This window comes from Callithrix jacchus, chromosome 6 (genome assembly GCF_049354715.1).
Source record: "Callithrix jacchus isolate 240 chromosome 6, calJac240_pri, whole genome shotgun sequence".
NCBI classification, from domain to species: Eukaryota; Metazoa; Chordata; class Mammalia; order Primates; family Cebidae; genus Callithrix; species Callithrix jacchus.
In genome coordinates, this window is record NC_133507.1 from 155,326,293 (window position 1) to 155,348,265 (window position 21,973).

General features: G+C 42.0%; 1 protein-coding gene across 5 annotated transcripts in view; it reads left to right on the top strand.

Annotated features, from left to right (window-relative positions):
* SPP2 (secreted phosphoprotein 2) overlaps nt 1-16,268 on the top strand; it is a 33,014-nt gene extending 16,746 nt beyond the window's left edge. The window contains exons 5-8 of one of the 5 annotated variants that reach the window (XM_078329190.1): nt 1,829-1,883; nt 2,520-2,570; nt 4,923-5,018; nt 13,832-16,268. In XM_078329190.1, the coding sequence (XP_078185316.1) occupies nt 1,829-1,883; nt 2,520-2,570; nt 4,923-5,008 (192 nt within the window). In that variant the 3' untranslated portion in view covers nt 5,009-5,018; nt 13,832-16,268. Of the gene's footprint in view, nt 1-1,828; nt 1,884-2,519; nt 2,571-4,922; nt 5,019-6,320; nt 7,422-12,700; nt 12,980-13,831 lie in introns of those variants that run through there. The other 4 variants (XM_078329192.1, XM_035306107.3, XM_078329191.1 and 1 more) reach the window with 4 other exon arrangements.
* Nucleotides 16,269-21,973: the final 5,705 nt, after the last annotated feature.

The window sequence follows — 21,973 nt, forward strand, 5'->3', positions numbered from 1 at the left end:
CGTGCTGAAAAGAGACCCCAATAACAGTCGTTCTCTATTCCTCCTTCCTCCCAATGCCTGGAAAACCACTAGTCCACTTTGTGTGTCTATGGATTTGTCCATTCTGATCATTGCACACAAATGGGGTCATACAGCCTGTGTTTTGTGACTGACTTGTTTCCCTTAGCATCCTGTTCTGGAGGTTTATCTGTGTTGTAGCATACATCAGTGCTGCATTCATTCCTATTGTTCCATTTTATGGAGCCACATTGGATCGATCCATTCGTTCGTTGATCGAAGTTTGGTTTATTTCTCCCTCTTTGGCTATCATAGATAATGATGCTTGAAGCATCCATGTGCAAGTTTTTGTGAACACGTGTTTTTGATTCTCTCGGGAACAGAATTCCTGGATCATATAGTAACTCCATGTTTAATGACCATATAGTGACTTTGTGTTTAACTTTTTGAGGAACTGCCACATCTTTTCCATAGTAGCTGTACCATTTTACATTCCTACCAGTAATGTTGGAGGATTTCCATCTCTATACATTCTTGTCAATATGTGTTGTGCCTGTCTTTTTCATTTTAGCCATTCTAGTGGAGGTTTTTTTTTTTTTTTTTAACAGAGTCTCACTCTGTCACATAGTCTGGAATGTAGTGGCACAGTGTCGGCTTACTATAACCTCTGTCTCCTGGGTTCAAGTAACTGTAGTGCCTCAGCCTCCCAAGAAGCTGAGACTACACATGTGTGCCACCACACACAGCTAATTTTTGTATTTTTAGTATAGACAGGGTTTTGCCACATTGGCCTGGCTGGTCTCCAACTCCTGGCTTCAGGTGATCTGCCTGCCTCAGCCTCCCAAAGTGTTAGGATTATGGGTGTGAGCCACTGTGCCTGGCTCTCATTATGGTTTAATTTACATTTTTCTAATGACTAATGATTGGCCATTGTACATCTTCCTTGGAGAAATGTCTATTCAAATCCTTGCTTATGATTGAATTGCACTATTTGTCTTTTCATTGCATTGTTTTGAAATATTTTCTCCCCCTCTGTGGGTTGTCCTTTACTTTCTTGATGGTGTCCTTTGAAGAGCAAAATCAAATTTTGATGAAGTCTAGTTTACCTGTTTTTTATTTTGTTGCTTCTGTAGTCTTACATGAGGTCTGATCCATGTTGATTTGCTTTTTGCATATGATGCGAGGAAGGGGTCTGGCTTCATTCTTTTGCACATGCATATCCAGTTGTATCAGCACTATTTGTTGAAAAGAGTATTATTTCTCTCTTAAATTGCCTTGGTGTGTATTCCTGGTCCAATCACTGTGATGGAGGCCAAGAGACTACCTGTGACTGTGCAGGATGGAGAGGGCAGCCTGCCAAGACTCTTGGTAGGAAGACTGTGAGCCAAGCAGCCACTTCACTCTGTAATGATTGCATGGACTTTCAGTGGTCTCATAAAAACTTCTTGTGGACAACTTTTCCTACTGAACATATTATGGCGACTTTGTAGAGAGAAAGCTCTAAAATTGGACCTAAACTTAGTCTTTGTGCAAGTCTGTGTAACAGAGTTTTGCCTTTCTGGGGATCGGCAATGTTTGGGAGTACGTTTTCAGTCTAGGGAAAGATCGGTGGGCAATTTACACTTCATGTAGGTTGCTCTTCCCCATGTGTTTTTTAGACTCATGTGTTTGACACCATATAAAGTTATTGAATATAACGTATTACCTATTTCATTGAAAATGGATTCTATAACCTATATCAGAGGCTTCCAGGTGACATTTACATTTTTCAGTGTCTTTCCTTTTTCTTTCTTTCATGTGCTGACACATTCTGATGCCTACATTTCTTCAGATGATTTTTGGGGACATGTTGGGATCTCATAAATGGAGAAACAATTATCCATTTGGTAAGTTAAGGTCTATTTTATTTAAGTTTTTTGCTTAAAATAACTTCATATTGCAGCTTTTTGTTAGTGAGTCACTTAAAACTAGAAATATATATGTATATAACCTTTGAACAATTACAGTCATAGAAAATTAACATTTTGTTTTGCTTTTGCTCATTTCTTATCACTAGATAATAATGATACAACTATTCATTAAGATATTCCTTTGTATTCACAGCAGAGCTTTTTCATACCTAATTCCATTTGATGGCACCAACATCTCTGCCAAGTGAGCAGAGCTGGTATTGGTTTTCCCCTTAAGAATGTGTAGCTGGGAGAATCAGAACTAAACAGGGTTAATTCTATCATCTTTCAGTCATACCACTAGAGCTAATCATCTCTTTGAGTGTCTTGGTTCAGGGAGAAAGGGCTCTCCTTCTTCCTTTTCTTGTGTGGCCTTTAATACAAAGTAGGTTGGGTTAGTGTTCTATGACTTAGGAGGTGTTTTTACTATTAGTGCTGATGGCAACAAAACTCAATGGTGATCTCTCACTGTGTCTTTGCTTAAGAAGTATGTTTGTGGCATTAATAATAAAGTCATAGAACATTCTGGAGTAGTCAGAGGAGTCTTGTCTTATGATTATTACTGTGTTGCAGGTCTCATTCCAGATGAGTCCATAAGTGAACAACTGTATGATCGATCACTTGGTAAGTTGTCTCTGTCCTGCTGTGCCACCAGACCCTTTTCTGATCAATCTGGACTCCTGAGAAATCCTATTTTACAGCTGTTTCCTGTTCCGTAGGAGTTAAATCTCTGACATGCAAAACATTTTAAGTAAAAATGAAAAGAATAGTAATGAATAAACTTGCTTTGCATTGAAAAGGTAACCTTGAGGCACTAACTGACTTAAAGTTACCAAGAGTCAAAATATCAAATCTGGCTCAGGAAATAAGCATTGACTTTTTTTTTTTTTCTGGAGCATTTTTAAAAAATAGCATGAACTCTAATAATCTTCTTTTTTTAATTAAAAATATTTTTAGTTTTTATGGGTATATACGAGGTATATATATATATATATATATATTTATGGGGTATATGAGATATTTTGATACAGGCACACAATGTACCTAATGATCTTCTTTTTGCCATATTTAACCAAACTTCTCATCAAATGGATGAAACTAAGTTATTTTGTCCCTCTCCTATACAGATTAGTTTTCTCCTTTGGTCCTCGTGATGGCCCTGTAAAGTGTGTTACCCACTTACACAGACGAAGAAAGCAGTAAGAACTCATGACATTAATTGGCATATGCAAATTACCTATCCTGTACTAATTGTAACATAATTTTCTCCTTCTGTGGGGTAGGACTATGTTCTTTCCCATTTGTAGGTGAGTTAATTGAGGCTTAGTGAGTTTCTGTAATTTGCTTGTGGCTACATTGCCAATGTAGGACTTTAATCAGATTTGTCAGAATCTAAAACCTGTGCCTGTTTGATGCTGCTTCCCAGAAGAGATGCAAAATCCACCTGATGTTCAGCATTTCCCATTAAAATGAATAACACAGACATGAACATTTCAGTGAGCTCAAAGTCTGACCTTCATTAAGCATACTCCAGTTTATCTGAAGTGCTGGGCTTATAACTTGATGCTTGATTTTGTTTTAATGCCTGTTTTATACCTCATCCAAGTTGTCACTTTGGGAGAATATACAGTTATTATGATGGCATGACCACTGCTGAAATGTTTTTATGAACTTTAGGAATTGTCCTCAGAATCCATGAGTTTTTTTTTTTTTTTTTTTTATACTTTGAATCTCATTACTGGTGGCAAATATCTGTCCTTGGATTTGATGTTGGAAATATCTAAAAGACATTTGGAAATAAATCTGATGAATCAGATTAATAATCAACTTGGGCATGTTGGTTATCTATTGCTATATATCAAATTACCCAAAAATTTGACAGCTTAAAACAACACACATTTAGTATCTCACAGTTTCTGAGGGTCAAAGACCCAGGAGAAACTTAGCTGGGTGGTTCTGGCTCAGGGTCTATCAAAAGGTTTCAGACAACATGTTGATTGGGCTGTGATCTCATCTGAAGCTTGTCTGGGGCTGAAGGAGCCACTTCCAAGCTCACTCATATGCTATTGGGAAGCCTCAGTTCTTCACAAGATAGTAGACGAAGGGCTTCAGTTTCTCACCATATGACCTTTCCATAAGACTTCTGAATATCTTCAAAACATGACAGCTGGATCCCCCCAGAGATGATGATTTGAGAGAAAGAGAGAGAGGAGAAAGGGGAGAGAGAGAGAGAGAGAGAGAGAGAGAGAGAGAGAGAGAGAGAGAGAGAATGAATGAGCAAGCAAGAGCACCCAAGACAAAAATCACAGTCTTTTATAACCTATGTTTTGAAGTGATGTATCATCACTCTGCATAGTTTATTATTAAACACACAAGGCAGTCCTGCCCCAGTGTGGGAAGGGACTGCCCAGGAGTGTGAATACCAGAAAGCCGTCTTGGAAACTGATGACTGGACAAATGCCATTTAAGACTAAAAATATTATATGGATATAAATTAATGTGACCAATTCTTTTATATGTCTCAGAAGAGATTTCTAAGTCAAAATCTAAAACCACATTGGGCCTGGGGGAGCATCATTGACACAGAAGTACAGCTGTCTTAGAGACTGCTTTGAACATGATGATTTAAATTAATTTGACAAATGTGTGTGACAAGCACTGGGCAGATCCCATGGAGGACTGAAAGATAAATGTGGCAGTTCCTTCCCTCAGGGGCATCCATGGTGGTTGTGATATCACATGTGGTAATACAGAGTGGGGAGAAATGTGTGCTGGACCCAGCTGTAACACAACACAGGGGAGAAGGAGAGAAAGTGGAATAAAGAAGAAGTTATTGCATCCCCAGGTATTCTCGTGGCAGATGGGTTCGGGTTATGCTTGTCACAGTGCTTCTCATTAATTTGTAGTCACATAGTCCACACCATCTCAGGTCTTCATGTGACTGACAGAGCCTATGCTTCCCTTTTCTGTGTTTAGAGATCATGAGAAGGGCTTTTCCTCCTGGAAATAGAAGGTACCCAAATTACCGGCACAGAGCAAGAATAAATACTGACTTTGAGTAACAGCCTTGAGGTAAGAAAACACAGGTGAACACATGTGTATTTAGAAATAGAAGCCACGTGGAGTGAATGCATTAAAACTGCCGACCTCCAAATATCTGCAATGTGCTATTCAAATCCTCACCTTTCGGCTTCTCTGACTTCCTCCCAAGACTTCTCCTCAGTTACCTCTTCAATCTCATGCACCTCGATCTTTTTCCCATGACATTTGTCTCTGTTGCCACTGATGTGATTAAGTCTGTTCACTTGAAGAGCAAGCAAACCACAAGGGCACAGCTCCTTCCTTTGGCCATCTCATCCATCCAAGCAACTGCCTTCCCTCCATCCTTCCTTCCCTGCTAAACTTTTAGACCCAACTGTGGTCTCTGGTTGCTTCCTCAACCTCCTCACCTCATCTATGAAATCTGATCTAGCTTCCTTTTATTGATGAGTACTTTATTAATTGTTTATTTTTCAAGAGGGAGTTTTGCTCTTGTCGCCCTCACTGGAGTGCAATGGTGCGATCTTGGTTTACTGCAACCTCTGCCTCCTGGGTTTAAGAGATTCTCCAACCTCAGCCTTCCTAGTAGCAGGGATTATAGGCACCCGCCACCACGCCCAGCTCATATTTGTATTTTCAGTAGAGACAGGGTTTCACCATGTTAGCCAGGCTGATCTCAAATTCCTGACCTCAGGTGATCCACCTGCCTTAGCCTCCCAAAGTGCTGGGATGCCCAGCCAGTGTATAATTTAAACACCGGTGAGCATTTGTATGATCTCCTTAGTTTAATCATTTTCCAATTCTGTAGACTACTTTTTTTTTTTTTTTTTATGGAGATGGGGTTTCACCATGTTGGCCAGGCTGGTCTCGAACTCCTGACCTCCTGATCTGTCCGCCTTGGCCTCCCAAAGTGCTGGGATTATGGATGTGAGCCACTGCACCCAGCCGATTACTCTTTTATCTCTTCTTCTTGCTTGACTTTAATTATCAATGATGGATGATTATTTCCAAACACGTCTCTTACTACACTCTATGTCTGGAACCAGGCCCTTATATCAACTGCCTATTGAATGCAGTTGCCACTGGGCATCCTGGGAGTCCCTGAAACTCAACTGGCTTCTACCAAGCTCCCTTTCTTAACTCATGGCATCACCATACACCTAATTTGCTCAGGCTAAAGATCTTGAGGGCATCACTGACTCCCCTTCATCCTTCATCTTCTCGTAACATACATAGGGGTCCAGTCTTGTTCATTTCCCCAACACGTTTTCTCTGGCATTGGCCCATCATTTCACTACTATCACCAATGAACTGTTGATTGTATTCTTGCCTTAGGTTCTGATCCCACGTTGTCTACCTTGCTTGCTGTCTTCAGGCTTATTGTGAACATGGAGAAGACTCTGATCCTTGCCCCGTGTAAACTCTCTAATGGTTGCTTCAGCTGTGGAACTGAGCAGAGCTGGGCAGCAACCAGACACTGAACGGCCCATCTGCCCCAGTTCTGTAGAAAGCTAGAGATGGAGTCCTGGTTTGTCACCCTGACACTGAGCTTCATAGAGTCCCACATGTGTATCAATTCCCTGCTACTAGTGATGGGATTGGAGCAAATGTAGCTCGCGTGAAGGGCACACGTAAGAAGAATCTCAAGATGGAATGATAGAGGTTGATTCCATACATAGGTATTTTACATGCACACACATGCGTTAATAATGAAGCTGGAGTGTTCACGGGCTTTACAGTCTGTGTAATGCTGCATGCTTGCGGTATAAAGTCCAAACTCCAAGTGTAGCTCACGATGGCCTTCATGACCTGGCTCCGCCCACATCTCCAGCCTCGCCTCTCCCAAGTCCTCCTGGCCCCTCTGCTCCTGTAGCACTGAGGTGCTTGCAGCTTCTTTGGCTGCTGCCTCTACCAGGATCATCCACCTGACTAGCTCTGTCTCACTGTTCAGGTCCCAGCTCAGCTGTCGCTTCCCTTTGGAGGTCCTTGCTGACACCACAAACCACCACCACTGGATCGGAGATGATGTCCCTGATTGGGCCTCTGTAAGGTCCTCATCACAGGGCCTGCAATAGGCTGTTTCCTGACACCCATCTGACTACCAGACTCCCCAAGAGCAGGTCTCAAGAAACTTCAGCTGCCACTGTCCCTGGTGCCCTTCACACAGCCCGACACACCCAATAAATCACACTCAGTACATATTCTTTAAGTGAATGACATCCTTTCCTTTGGGTTCTTGAAATTCTTTTTCCAAAAAATCAGTTAAGCATAGTATAATTAATTTTTAACCATGGAATCTGAAAGAAGTCAACTGACATTTTACTAAAATAGAAGGGAAACTTACCAGTGAGTACTTCTTGGATGAAAGACACAAATGGTAGGTTTTCTTTTTAATCTATGGTGCAACTCTAAAAATAAAAACCAGTTCTGTGCTGAGATCAAGAAACCACTCATTATGAAGAAACAGACACATCATATTCCCTTTTTATAAATGTAAATGATATAGTTTTTTCTTACAGAACATCATGGGTTGGGGGCAGGGAGGATAGAGTTCTTGATGGATTGGATTTTTCATTTTTTAGTAATATGATAACGTTGGGGGTGTATACATATGCGTATTGCAATATAAAGCCATCATCTGATTTTTATGAAGAGATTGATCACTCAAAGCATTTATTTTTAAAGACAGCACTGACTAAAGAGCCGCGCCACAGCCCTGACCTGAACACAGGATTTGACTGAAGTCCCAGTTATGGCTCTGCCCTCCCATGACCTTTAGCAGGGCAGGTTTCTGCACTGCGCTGGGTTCCCTGAAATCAGAGAGTGAAGCTGGTGAGGCCAGCACAGTGGGTCTAATGAGGAGGACAATTCGATGGGATCTGGAATCCACAGGCCTGGTTCTGAGCCTGCTCTCCCATCTGTGAATTCCTTAACCTCTCAGGGTGCAATTCCTTCAAGAGTCTATTATTACTTTTTCCTTATTTTTGTCCATACTAGACCATAAACTTTCTTTCTTTCTTTCTTTCTTTCTTTCTTTCTTTCTTTCTTTCTTTCTTTCTTTCTTTCTTTCTTTTCTTTCTTTCTTTCCTTTCTTCCCTTCCCTTCCCTTCCTTCCTTCCTTCCTTCCTTCCTTCCTTCCTTCCTTCCTTCTTTCTTTCCTTCTTTCTTTCTCTCTCTCTTTCTTTCTCTCTCTCTCAATTTCTTTCTTTCTCTCTCATTCTCTCTCTTACTTTCTCTCTTTCTTTCTTTCTCTCTCTCACCCTCTCTCAATTTCTTTCTTTCTTTCTTTCTCTCTCTCTCTCAATTTCTTTCTTTCTCTCTCATTCTCTCTCTCTTACTTTCTTTCTTTCTTTCTCTCTCTCGCTCTCTCAATTTCTTTCTTTCTCTCTCTCTTTCTCTCTTTCCTCTCTTTCTTTCTTTCTCTTTCTCTCTCTCTTTCTTTCTTTCTCTTTCCTTCCTTCCTTCTTTCTTTCTTTCTTTCTTTTCTTTTCTTTCTTTTCTTTCTTTCTGCAATGGAGTCTTGCTCTGCCACCTAGGCTAAAGTGCAGTGGCACAATCTCTGCTCACTGAAACCTCCGCCTCCCAGGTTCAAGCGATTCTCCTGCGTCAGCCTCCCAAGCAGCTGGGATTGCAAGCGTGAACAACCACACCCAGCTAATTTTTGTATTTTTAGTAGAGATGGGGTTTCACCATGTTGGCCAGGCTGGTCTCAAACTCCTGACCTCAAGAGATCTGTCCGCCTTGGCCGCCCAAAGTGCTGGGATTACAGGTGTGAGCCACCGCCATAAACTTCTTGAGGATGCATTCTCCTTGTTAATTATTTCAGTTTTATAATAAGTAAAAATATTATTAATGATATATCTACATGAAATTATTAAAAATATCCTTTGTCAATTTCATAGTGCTAAGAACAGTGTATAGAATATAATCTATCAGGCTGGGAGGAAAGAATGAATGAATACATGACCAGAAACAAAATTACTCTTTTCAAATTGTGAGTGACATTCTTCCACTAGGGAATTCCTTGAAGGTAGAGACTTTGGCTTGTTTCTTATGGAATCCCCAGAGCCCTAAACACTGTTCTAGGATTCTTCAGTGTTACCAGAAAATGATTTAATGTGTGAGTGGATAGTGAAATGTAATATTTAAATGAAATGGTCTAAATTTTTTTTCTTATTTATTACTCTAAGGTAGGAAAGAAATGCAGAAAATCAGGTCTCACCTCTCATGTTGAAAAAAAATCTATTGGAGAATCTTAGACTTCCTTATCTTTGTGGCTGGAATAGTTCAGTTCTGACTTTTCAATTATGCAGTAGCCAGAAGACCCTCAGCACCCAAACCATAGCCATGTGAGTGATGCATTTTTCTTTATGTCAGAATCTTGATTATTAATGTGGAGTTCTTAAACTATGACAAAACGCAGCAAAGGGGACAGTTCTCATTGAGACCTTTTGTTAATAAGGACATAGTAAAATGAATAAGTGTCATGATCCACTTGTTCAACAAATGTTCATTAAATGCCCCTTTGTGCCTGGCCTCTGTGCCCATCAACATTACAGCGCTCAGGTGTGACTGGGTCTGTGTTTGGACCCATCTCATACACTGCCTTGCGTGAATCTTGCAGCAATCAAATGAAATTTTACTCGTATTGCTATCTCTGTTTCATAGAGAAGGAAGCAGAAGCAGAGGCATCTAGAGGTCCCTGCTCTCAGAGACGGTGTTGGGATTGGGATTTAACTCTTGATGTCTGTGTTTCCAAAGCCTCTTCCTTTTTCCTTCCTGTGATTCTCATATTTCTGTATTTAAAAAATAGCACGAGAGGGCAAAATGTCAAGGCTTATTTGTTTAAGAATCATTTGCCGTGTGTTGGATGAAACTAGAAATGTAGTCACCAACTAGATGGCAAAGAATTTAATTGATTGGAAGTGTTAGCATGATATCTGCTTATCATCAACTATGTGGGAGAACTGGTCCCCAAAACCTACCACGTCCACTGGCTTTCTGAGTGATTTCCACATTCAGGTATCAGACTCATTCGTGACAATGTCCTATCATGGTCACCCATGACAGCCCACCTATTGAAGAGAGCAAGAGACCCCAACGGAGACTCCAGAGGCAGAGACTTGACTATGTGCTCTTGTATTCATTTACCCTTTCTCTGATTCACATTCACTGGACACTATTAATTACTGCACCAAGTAGAGTGGGCTCTTTTTATTTGAGGCAGCCATGGTCTATAAAGTTGCTTTGGACATTGAATTAGGAAATATGAAATCATTGCTGGTATAGGAAACACAGGATTAGCGTTCTTTGAGCCTCTTTTCCCAACATTTTCCTCAACTGATTGGCATATAACTTTGTTTTGTGTGTGTTTCTATTTAGAAACTGTATTTAATAGATACTGTTGATTCACTAACGATGAACTCATGGCCCACAGCGCTATCACTCATGCCTGAATGAAGCTTCTCTAACACACGTATTTTCTCTGCAAGGCACATCACGGCCTTTTTGCACTTAGCAATACTTGACAGCACTATACTTGGGGGCTATTTTAAGTGGTGACATCATCAACAAAAAGCAAAAAAATGCCAAAAGTGGGGCGCTAAACAGACCGCGAAAAGGACACTTGGCAGCAGGAGAGCTGAGACGTGGAGGCAGAGTGTTGCCTTGCCTGACCTCAGCTGAGAAGGTGTGGGCAGGATGGCTCCAATTGTTTGCCGCTCTGAGAGTGTCTGAGAATGAATGAGAAAGCACCACGAGTACTGATTTCGGGGTATCAAGTAACTGTTAGTGAGCAGTGAGTAGGTGAATTCTCAAATACGGCATCTGTGACTAATGAGGACTGACTGCAGAGTGGGTGCCCGACCCCTGGTTTATCCCTAGCTTGTCATTACCTTCCCTCGATCTCTTCTCATCCTGTCTTTTTTTTTTTTGAGACAGAGTTTTGCTCTTGCTACCCAGGCTGGAGTGCAATGGCGCGATCTCGGCTCACTGCAACCTCTGCCTCCTGGGTTCAGGCAATTCTCCTGCCTCAGCCTCCTGAGTATCTGGGATTACAGGCACGCACCACCATGCCCAGCTAATTTTTTGTAATTTTAGTAGAGACAGGGTTTCACCATGTTGACCAAGATGGTCTCGATCTGTTGACTTTGTGATCCACCCGCCTCGGCCTCCCAAAGTGCTGGGATTACAGGCTTGAGCCACTGCGCCCGGCCTCATCCTGTCTTTTTAAAAACGCCATCTGCATGTGTTCCCCAGGGCTTCACGCAGTCTCTCCTCCTGCATCTGACACTGCCCTGCTCCGTAGCCACCTCTTCGCTACACATCCACCCCTTTTCCTCCTGGACCTCACAGCCATTCTGGATGTGGATGACCACTCCTTCTTTCCTGAAACGCTCTGACCTCTGAGATTTGGTCCCTCTCAGGCCAAGACGTCTTACTCTTCACAGACGGGCATCTTCCTGCTGCCCCTGAAACCATGATGTTCCCCAGGGTTCCATCCTCGGTTCTCCTTCTGCTCCCAGCCCTCCCTCTGTTGGGTGATGCCAAGCACCCCCAGGGTTTTGACACTTAGCTGTTTAGGGATTCTTCCCCATCTCCTCCACACTGTCCCTCCAGCCTGGACTCCAGGCATGAGTCAACAGCACCCTGCCAGACGCCTCTGTCTGGGTATTCCATACCACGTTCAAAACGCAATTCTTCTCTCAGATTCACTTTTCTCCTGTCTCCAACTCATCTTCCCAGTTCCGCCAGGCCTGAAGCAGATGCATCTCAGACCTCCTCCCCACCTCACCCAGTTCGTCACAGAGGCCTGCTAATCCTCCCTCCGAAATGCTTCCCAGCTCTGTCCTCTCCGTGCTGCTGGCCTCAGTTCAGCTGCATCTCTAGCCTGCTACGTTCAGCATTTTTCTGGTGGCCGTGTCTTGTTCTCCTTGAAAGCACCTGTGCACTGTCACCAGAGTCGTCTTATCACAAGTCCGGGGCCTTAGCTCTACTGGAGGACGGGGTATGAGCTCCCTCAGAGTGTGCACCTCGGCAGTCCTCTCACACCCACTTGATAGTGTGCTCCCTGCCTGTGTCTCCTGCCTCAATTGCTGCTTCTGCCTCCTGAGTCACATGGGAGAGCCTCACCCAGATGACTGTTCCCCTGAGGCCCCAGTCGTGGTCTCGCCTCCACTCCCAGGCCCCCTCTGCTGGGATACAGTATTCCCGCCCCAGCTTATCCTCCGAGTTCAGCTTGCACATCCTCTCCAGGAACCCCTTCCCTCCGGGTTTCCCACACATGGGCATCTCTGGAACTGCATTTGCCAAGCTGTACTCTAACTTCTTCCATCCTCTTCACTAAGTTGTGGGAGGTTTTTGAGGTCAAAACTTGCCTTATTGATCCTTGGAACCCCCAGCAAATGCTCAGTGCATACATGTTTACCGAACAGATGGACTGATAAATGGATGAATGGATGGTTGGAGTATCCTGATCTCCAGCCCCACTCCTGCACACAATGGCAGCTCTGGCCAGCCTATTCCTTCGCTTTTGCTTGGTTCCTTCCTTCCTGACCTCACACCACAAACACCTTCATAGGCCAGCCTGGGGCCCAGCACCTGACTACAGCCTCTGCTTGGGGTCTCTTTGATTCTTCCCTTTATGAGACTCGAGCTTCTTTTCTGGGGCTGTGTGTCTGCTCCCCAGACCCAGTTACCTCTTCTTCTTCCTGTAGGTGTCTCTCACCCCTTTGATTTGTTCAAGGAGCTGCTGCTTCACATAGCTGCTCTAGCGTCTGGTACCATCGGATCTGGTTTTGAATAATGCCCAGGACTCTGGGGTCCCAGACCTCCAAAGCAGGAATGTGAATGCATGCCACAGTGGTCTGACCCTCATGCTCCTTGTAAAATGCATTGGAAGGAAGAGAAGTTCCAGCAAAGAATGATTTTATGAATTCTGTAATTTTTCTTCTGATCAGTTTCAATCTGTAATAAATGTCTTGTTTTTCCTGTAAGACTTTTTCTTTCATTGCCATTTTTTTTGGTAAGTAACATTAGTTAGGAAATTTTTTGATGAGAAATTAATGGGCTGAGAAGATTGGTATTAGCTAAGGATTTTAGGAGTTTAGGACTCACGAAGTGATGGTGTTTGACGTGTTTTAGGTCAACTCACAATGGTTGTAAATTCATTGTTATTAGGAAGACAAGCAGCTCCATGTCAGAAGAGCTCTGTCTTTCTCTCTCTGTCTGATTTTAATTTTGAAAAATCATTCATGGAGCTCAGGGGACTTTCAGGACAGTGAAACTCTTCTGTATGATACTGAAATGGGAGATGCCTGACATCATGCACTGTGAAAACCCGTAGAATATGTAACACTGAGCGCACATCCTAATGTGCCACACTCACGAGAGATGTTAGTGGTTCTTGGAAACAGGTTTATAACACTGGGAAAAATCCGCACTGAGACAACAGATCACTCAGCAAGGCTAGTTTACTTCCTGCAGGGTCTGAGGGACAGCATTGGGTCTCACTGGCAGTCTTGCCATAAGATCACACCTGAGCAAAGGAGACGGGGCATTTATAACTTTCACATGCTGACACAATTACCTTATAATGTAGTCTAAGATATAAACTTTGAAGAACTTTTCCATCTCTCACAACGGTGGAGGAAATTGTGTGGGGTGAGGTTTAGGGTGGGGAACCGGGATATCTGAGAATTCACTGTATTTTCTGTTCAACTTTTAAAGAAACCTAACACTCGTCTAAAAAAATAAAGTTTATTAATAAAAGGATTATGTGGTGGCCGAGGAGTAAGAGGTATCACGTTATCTCCATGAAAATACCCTTATTGCTTCTTTTCCTCCAGGTTTCTCAGTCACGGGAATCAGCAGCAAAGTGAGCTTTCTGTCAAAGCAGGTGTCACCAGGAAGAGACCCAGAGGACTGGGGCTTTTGTTCTCCAAGCCACTTACTTAGAAATGTGCTCCCAAAGGTTCTGTTCCTGGAGCCAGGCCTGCTTTGGGGCTGACTGAGCAGTGAAAGAATTTGAGGATGTGAGAATCCCCCAAACCAGCCACAGTTTCCTGCCAGGACTGAAACACACATGAGTTACGATGGTAGTGGCTGAAGACATCATGAACCCTTGAATACCATTTACTGGCTGAATGATACACTAAGTCTTTACCAGTCATTTGTGCCTGGGTGTGGACGCGACTGTCTAATTCTGCTCCATGGCAAACTGCTTTACCCATCACAGCTTTTAAATGTCGGATAAGGCCAGTCCCTATCTCACCCCAACCCTTCTATATTTTTTCCAGAACTTTACTATTTTCATCTGCTTATTTTATTTCAACTGTAAGATCGGTTTGTCAGGTTATGAAGGGAACTGTTAGCATTTCAAATCAAGTTGATTATATCAAATTTACAAATTAAGCTAGAAAAACATGACATCTTTAGATTTTTGAGTTTTGCTCCATAAGACTAAGATATACATTTCCATGTACTGAAGTCTTCTTTTATGCTTCTTGAGTTTAATAATTTCCTCGTATGTGTTCTGCATATTTCCTCTGAGATATATTTATTGCTATAATTCTTTTTGTAGTTATTATAAATGGGATCTTTTGCCATTACATTTTGTAATATGAAATTGACTAATATAAGATTTTGGCCTCTCTTCCTGCTTTTTCATATTGTTACTAACAGGCTTTCAGCTGATACTCTTGGATAGTCCATGTCATACCTTTTTCAAATAATATTAATTTTGCCTTCTATTCATTTTTTAAACATGACTTCTTTCTTTTTCCTGTTTTCCTTGGTAAGTCTATTCCAACAGGACTAAATTACAGGGTGATAATAGACTCCTCTGTGTCCTGTGCCTTACTCTGACAGCATTCTAAGAAGCATTTTAGTGTTTCTCCATGGACAATGCTGACATCTGTGTTGGTGTAAGAGGGTCGATATTTTTAAGCACATTAAAGTTGCATCTGTTCTTCCACCATTAAGATCTTACAACATAGATGTATACTGAACTTTAACGAGTGTCTTGACCATCTTTGCTTTCTTGGGACAACCCCACTTGGCCATGGTTTGCTACACTGTAAATACACCACTGTTTTGTTTAGGTGGTTTATATTAAGCTCCCTGAGTGAGAACCAGCTCTAGTTTGTTTCTGTGCTGTGAGTTTGGTTTTGGTGTCTGGGTTGTGACGTCTCTTCCATCTCTGCAGTCTCTCCACAGCATCGCCTCCTGCCCCACCAACCTCCTCCAACTCTGGTCTAGTAAAGGCTCTATCTTTAAATATCCATGGAGGGTGGGTGTGATTTTTCTTTATGGTAGCATATTAACTGCATAAAAAGTAATATATATTAATTTACATAATTTTTATAATCTGCCCATCTTTGAATTCAGCAGCCTTTTCCAAGCCTTCTTCTTCCACTTTCTTATGGAAAGTTGGCAAAAATATTCTTCAGTTTTCTCCCCCTTTCTTCTGGAGAGAGAGAATAGTAGCAAACAAATACTAGTCTTGGAATGTTCGATCCTTGCTTTGCAATGGTCATCGGCCCAGGAGAGTGCTGGGGTGTGTAAGGGATACTGGCATCAGAACTATCTCGTGTGTTCTATAAATACGTCCTTCAGGATTGTGGGAGCTAATTCCATCATTAACCTGGCTACCAGGCCCCAGCTCAGCCCATGCCTTCTCAGAGCGCTGTGTTTCCTTGGACACTAGCAGACCAGCAGGAAGAGGAAAACACGTAGTGGGGAACATGGTTGCTGGCAGCAACAGACATCGTGAAAGATGCAGACAGAGGCTGTGAGACCCACATACTCTGCACTCTCAGCCGAGCCTGTTTTGGAAAACAAACATGGTCTAATTCCTTCAGGCCAGAATCCAGGTGTGTAATTAATTTTCTGTTAAACAAAGAGAACTATGGCTCGTTTTGAGTAGAGCACACCTGTCCCCACTTGTGGGGTTGCGGAATGTGGTCACCGTCAGGATTCCCTCTCAGCTCTAACCTCTGTAGAAATCACGGCACAAGGCAAACAGTGGAAAGCCCCTCTATTAAGATGTCAGTGTGCCACTGTGAGGATTGCAGCAGAGCAATTTTGGCTTCTCTCCAGAGGCAGGTGTGACTGGAGCCAACTTGTCTGTACTGACTTTTTTTACTATGAAACCATCAGCCGCATGCACGAGCAAAACAATGTTGCATTATTTGGAGTCCCTGGGAGTGTGCACACCCTTTATAGAGGGACTGTTTACCCTCCTGTCCCTTCACAGCTGGGATTAAAAATTGCCAGAGTTCAAATATTTAATGTTTTTTTCTTGTTTTCTATCCTCGGAATGTCTCAATGTCGCCAGACTTGCTGCCAACACGTACACCACATTGTTCCTCACTTGCCCAGGTTACTGCGTGTATGAGAAGCTGGATGGTCAGTTCTTGTCACCTTTGGGGATGTGTCAGCCTGAAAATCAGCTGGTGTCCTCCTCAAGTTTGGAGGCAGCTTCCTAGGGCGATTCTGTTCCATGTTATTTTTCTTTCCCGATTGCAACAAGATATTTGATTTTGATTATGAGAATAATTTTATATTGCATTTCACAATACGTTGTCTCATTTCTTCAGTGATTTGGGGATGTTAGGGATCACACAGAATGCATGTAAGAGAAGTGGGAAAGGGGCCGGTTATGAATCACTCCATAGAATGTTCTGTACTGCAAAGGCAACAAGTTCTATCTTTCTTTCTTGCTCCATTTTTCTCTACTCAAGACGCCGGTCACATCAGACTTCTTGGCAAGAGGAAGAATTTGAGTGAGAAAGTGGTACTCCCAGATATTTAGCAGACCAGGCTGAGGTCTGATGTCAAGACACAGGCTGCAAGAGGTGTTGCACAGTCAGGGGCTCAGCTACGGTTGCTATGGTAATGGCTGCGGCCACTGGTTCAAGGAGCACATGAAGTCTCGGACTGGGGTGAGCTGTAGGGAGCGTCCAGGATCACGCAGGGACAGGGAAACAATGGCAATATCTTAGTCTGCTTGGGCTGCCATCACCAGATACTATAGACTCAATGCCCAAACAACAGACATTTATGGCTCATAGTTCTAGAGGCCAAGAAATCCAGCATCAAGGTGCCAGCAGATTTGGTTCCTGGTGACTGCCCTCTTTTGGGCTGGTGGCTGACTTCTCACAGTATGTTCACACAGTGGCGACAGAAGGAGCTCTGACCCCTCTTCCTCTTCTAATAAAGATACCCGCCAATCCCATCATGGAGCCACACCCTCAGTACTTCATCTAAACCTAATCACCCCCCACAAAGGCCTCATCCCAAATACCATTGCACTGGGGATTAAAGCGTCAACATATGAATCTTGAGGGGGAGACAATCAGTTCATAACAGTCACGAAGCATTAGACACACCAGAGCAGTGACACATTCCACTGACTATGGGAGCTTTGAGAGCTGGGGTCATGTATTTAGCTGCTGACCAACTTCACCCCCACTTTCCCTACCCAGCACTAGCCCATTCTTCAGATCAGCAGGAGCGTGTCTCCTGCCTCTCTGGACTCTCACAGGTGCTGCAGTTTCAATTCAGCACCCCCAGATCGCCCTGCCAAATGAATGGACTCCCCAGGGTAAGAACCCAGTCTTCCTGGAGGTACCAGTGGGCAGAGAAAGAGAAACCACATCGACCTGCTCATTCTTACTGATTTTCTAACCACATTTATTTCCATGGAACAGCAATAGGTTAGTGACAAAAGCCACAGTCTGAGATCCCCAAATTTCTCAAATGCACACTTTGAGTTTGCCTATGTTCCCCCAAACCACACATTTTCTTGTTCCTTATTTTGATTCCACCTTCATCTGTGCCCTCCACCTCAGCACGATATTCTTTACCACTCCTGGGTGGGGCCCCAGAGCTGACTTCTTCCTTGCCCAGCTCAAGTTTGTACAACTCCCTCCCGGTATTTTTGTGCCCTTATAAGGTCAGAGGTGGTTTTGGTCCCAAATGTCTGTGACTGATTCCCATGCTTTCCTTCCTTGGTAGTAGATTGCTTTGGCTATGATTCTTCTATGGTACAAGTTATGCAAAGTATCAAGCATTTATTTTCTACCATATCTTGAGTTAGTAATAAAATGAGCTGAATACTTCCCTTCACTGTCCACTGTTAATAAAATGAGCTGATACTTCCCTTCACTGTCCACCGTTAATAAAATGAGCTGATACTTCCCTTCACTGTCCACTGTTAATAAAATGAGCTGAATACTTCCCTTCACTGTCCACTGTTAATAAAATGAGCTGATACTTCCCTTCACTGTCCACTGTTGTTAATAAAATGAGCTGATACTTCCCTTCACTGTCCACTGTTAATAAAATGAGCTGAATACTTCCCTTCACTGTCCACTGTTGTTCTGTGCTGTTTGTTGTGCAGACAGACCTCTTCTATTTCAAATGCTGTCTACTTATTTCTAAAGTTCTATTTGAATGTGACTATATTAATAATTAATGGCACAATTATTGGCATAAAAGAGGTTTTCAATACCCATTTTTAGAATAAAACAACATTCCTGTTCTCTCTCCCTCATTTTCTTCCTCTGTCTTCCTCTCCTTCATTCCTTTTTTTGTTCTTTCTTTCTCTCCTTCTTTCTTTAAAAAAAAAAAAAAAAGAAAAGGGAGAAAATCCCACACTCAGAAAACAAAAAGGGAGGAGTATAGGTAAGGACCCTGCAACACTACTAGCCTTATTTATCCTTGATTTCTTAAATTTAGATGATGAGTTTCAATCAGCTATAGAAAAGCCCTTTGCTAAAACCTCTCAAAATATAAAACATGCAGTTTTATGGAAAGATGTAAATGGTAATGAATGGTGTGGTCAAATGAATTGCTAACATGGGGAAGAGGATATGCTTGTGTTCACACCCTCTCAGGTCCCCTTTGGATTCCAGCACGATGCATCAGACCAACCATGGTATAGCTGGGATCCAACCCAGTCTCAGAGATGAAGAAAATGGCCCTACAGGACCTGCAGCCCTGAACGATGCAGCTTCCTCGGATGACACAAGCCCAGAAATCGCCTGGGGAATGCTGAAAAAGGCAACTGAGGAGGCTGAGCAAATCCTGCTCCGGACACAGACACCTTTCACTCAACATAATTTGCTCCTTGCTATGCTCTCTGTTGCACATTGCAACCTGCGTAGGGCATCGATCCTTTTTATACTCTCGCTTTATCTGCAACCTGTGTCTGCTATACTCTATTGGGCCCATCTCTTAGGTCCGCCCTCCTTTCATCCTATTACCTAGGCGGACACCCCTTCCCAGCCTCTAATAACGTGACTGCTTGGCTAGGAGGGGTTGACTTACCCCCAGTGGGGTCCCTCATTAATGGCACACATTTGACTAAGGTGCCAGGTAACACTACATATCACTCCACTATCCTCCCACTGTGTGTAAATTATAAAAGTTCTAACCCTTACTGTGTACCTACCCAAACACAAGTATGACCACATCATGGCAGAGGAAATGCCTTAACATTCTTGGTTGCTGGTAGCCTCAAACCAGGCGATGCAACCAATGCCACTTTCCCCAACGTTCCTCCCCGTGCTAAAGAACCAAGCCGGGAAAGTAATGGATTCCACTTTGGTTGAGGGGTCTGTCATGGGGGATGAGACTGTAGCTTACAGTTAGGCAATATATATATATCAGTTTCTCAATCAATATTTTACTTGCTAATAAATTCACCCTGACTGAACCCTTGGACTATTGACTGGGAGGAAATCCCTTTCATAAAAATTAAAATCTTGGATTTTTCTGATCCATCATGTAAGATGCTTAAAAGTCTCCACTCTGTCTCAACAAAAAGTAAAATCTGAACAAACTGAAAAATCAAGATTTTTAGATTCTTAGATTTGTCAGAGAAGTTAGGTCACGGGACAAACTGCTGATCTTAAAAAGTTGGAGAGACAGATGGGTGCGTATGGAGAGTCACAACTTTCCAGAGCAGAAATCAACAAGCATAAACCTCTGGGGAAACCAGGCCAGGACAGGGAAAGCTGAGCTGTAACTGAAGAATTGCTGAAGCTGCAGGATGGACAAGTCTGAGTGTTAAACCAAGAGACTTACTCAAAGGAAGTCGCCACACATTTGTGTTTCACCATGAGACTCTCTAGGGTTCTCGCAGTGAACATTGGAGAAAAATACCCCCCGGAATCATATTTACCTTTTAATTAAAAATTTCAAAACATACTAACAGGGGAAAAAAAAACCCCTACAGTTAGAAGAGACTAAAAGATATGGCAGGAATTTTGGAATTTTCAGTACAGGAATAATTTTTAAAACCCCCAAACTATGATCAATATGCTAAAGTCTTTAATGAAAAAAATAGATGACACACAAGAGCAGAAGGATGATGTGAGCAGAGAGATGTATATTCTAAGACAAAATCGAAAAGAAAGGCTAGAGATACAAAACATTGAAAGAGAAATGAAGAATGCTGTTGATAGGCTCATTAGTAGACTGGCACAGACAAGGAAAGAATCTCCAAGCTTGAGAATATTTCGATACAAATTTCCAAAACTGAAAAGCAAAAAAAAAAAAAAAAGGCCCATCTCGACCCCTGCAAAAAGAGAATATTTTCAAGAACTGTGAGATGTGAAATGACTACAAAAAAGCATAACATATGCATAATGGGGATACCAGAAGACAAAGAAAGAGAGAAAGAAGCAAAGTAATATTTGAAGCAACAAGGACTGATGGTTTCCCCAAACTAATGTCAGACACCAAAACTACAGATCCGGGAAGCCCAGAGAACATCAACCAGGATAAATACCCAAAAGAAATATACCTAGGCCAGGCATATCATATTCAAACTTCAGAAAAATCAAAGATAAAGAAAATATCTTGAAAGAAGCCAGAAGAAAACACTTTACTTATACAAAGGCAAAGATAAATTGCATGTGATGTTTTCTGAGGAACCACGGAAGCCAGGAAGGAGGGAAGTAAAATATCTGAAACGCTGAGAGAAGAAACCCACTTCTCTAGTCTGCATGTAATTATCCTTCTTAGATAAAGAAGAAACAAGGACATTCTTAGGTAAAAATTGAGAGAATGTGTTGCTAGTAGGCCTACCTTTGAAAGAAATGTTAAGAGAAGTTGTTTGATGAGAAAGAAAGTGTTATAAGTCAGAAACTTCTATCTACATTAAGAAATAAACAGCATTGGAGAAGGAAAAGGTGAAGACAAAGTAGAGCTTTAATTGTTCTTATTCTTACTTGATCTAACAGATAATAGTTTGTTCAGAATAATAATAGCCACATTGTGTTCTGTTAGTAAATAATATGCTTATGTATAAATGAAGTGAATGGTACCAATAACACAAGGAAGAAGAGAAAGAAATTGGGACTATTTTGTTATTATGAGGTACTTGCAATACCCATGAAATGGCAAAGTGTTATTTGAAAGTGGATTTGGATTAGTTGTAATGTGTGTTGGAAACTCTGAGGCAATCACTAAAAAAGGTAAAAAAAAAAAAAAAAAATATATATATATATATATATAAAATGTTATGAAAGAAGAGAAAATAGCATCATATAAAATGCTCGATGGAAATAAAAGGCAGAAACAGCATAGGAGACAAAAATAAGAGCAAAGAACAAGTGTGACAAACAGAAAATAGTGACAGACTTGGTAGATATGAGACCAATGATCTCAACAATCACTTTAAACATCAATTTCCTCAATATTAGATTGGGGCAAAAGTGATTGTGGGTTTTGCTATTACTTTTTATGGCAAAAACTGCAATCACTTTTGCACCCGCCTAATACATCAATTAAAGACAGAAGTTGTTAGAGTGGTTCAGAAACAAGACCCAACATCTTGTCCAAGAAAAGCTCACTTTAAATATAAAGATACATATAGATTAAAAGTAAAGATATGGGAAGAGTATATATCATACTAACGCTAATCAAAAGAAAGCACGAGCGGTTGTATTAGTCTCAGAGCAGAATTCAGAGCAAAGAAA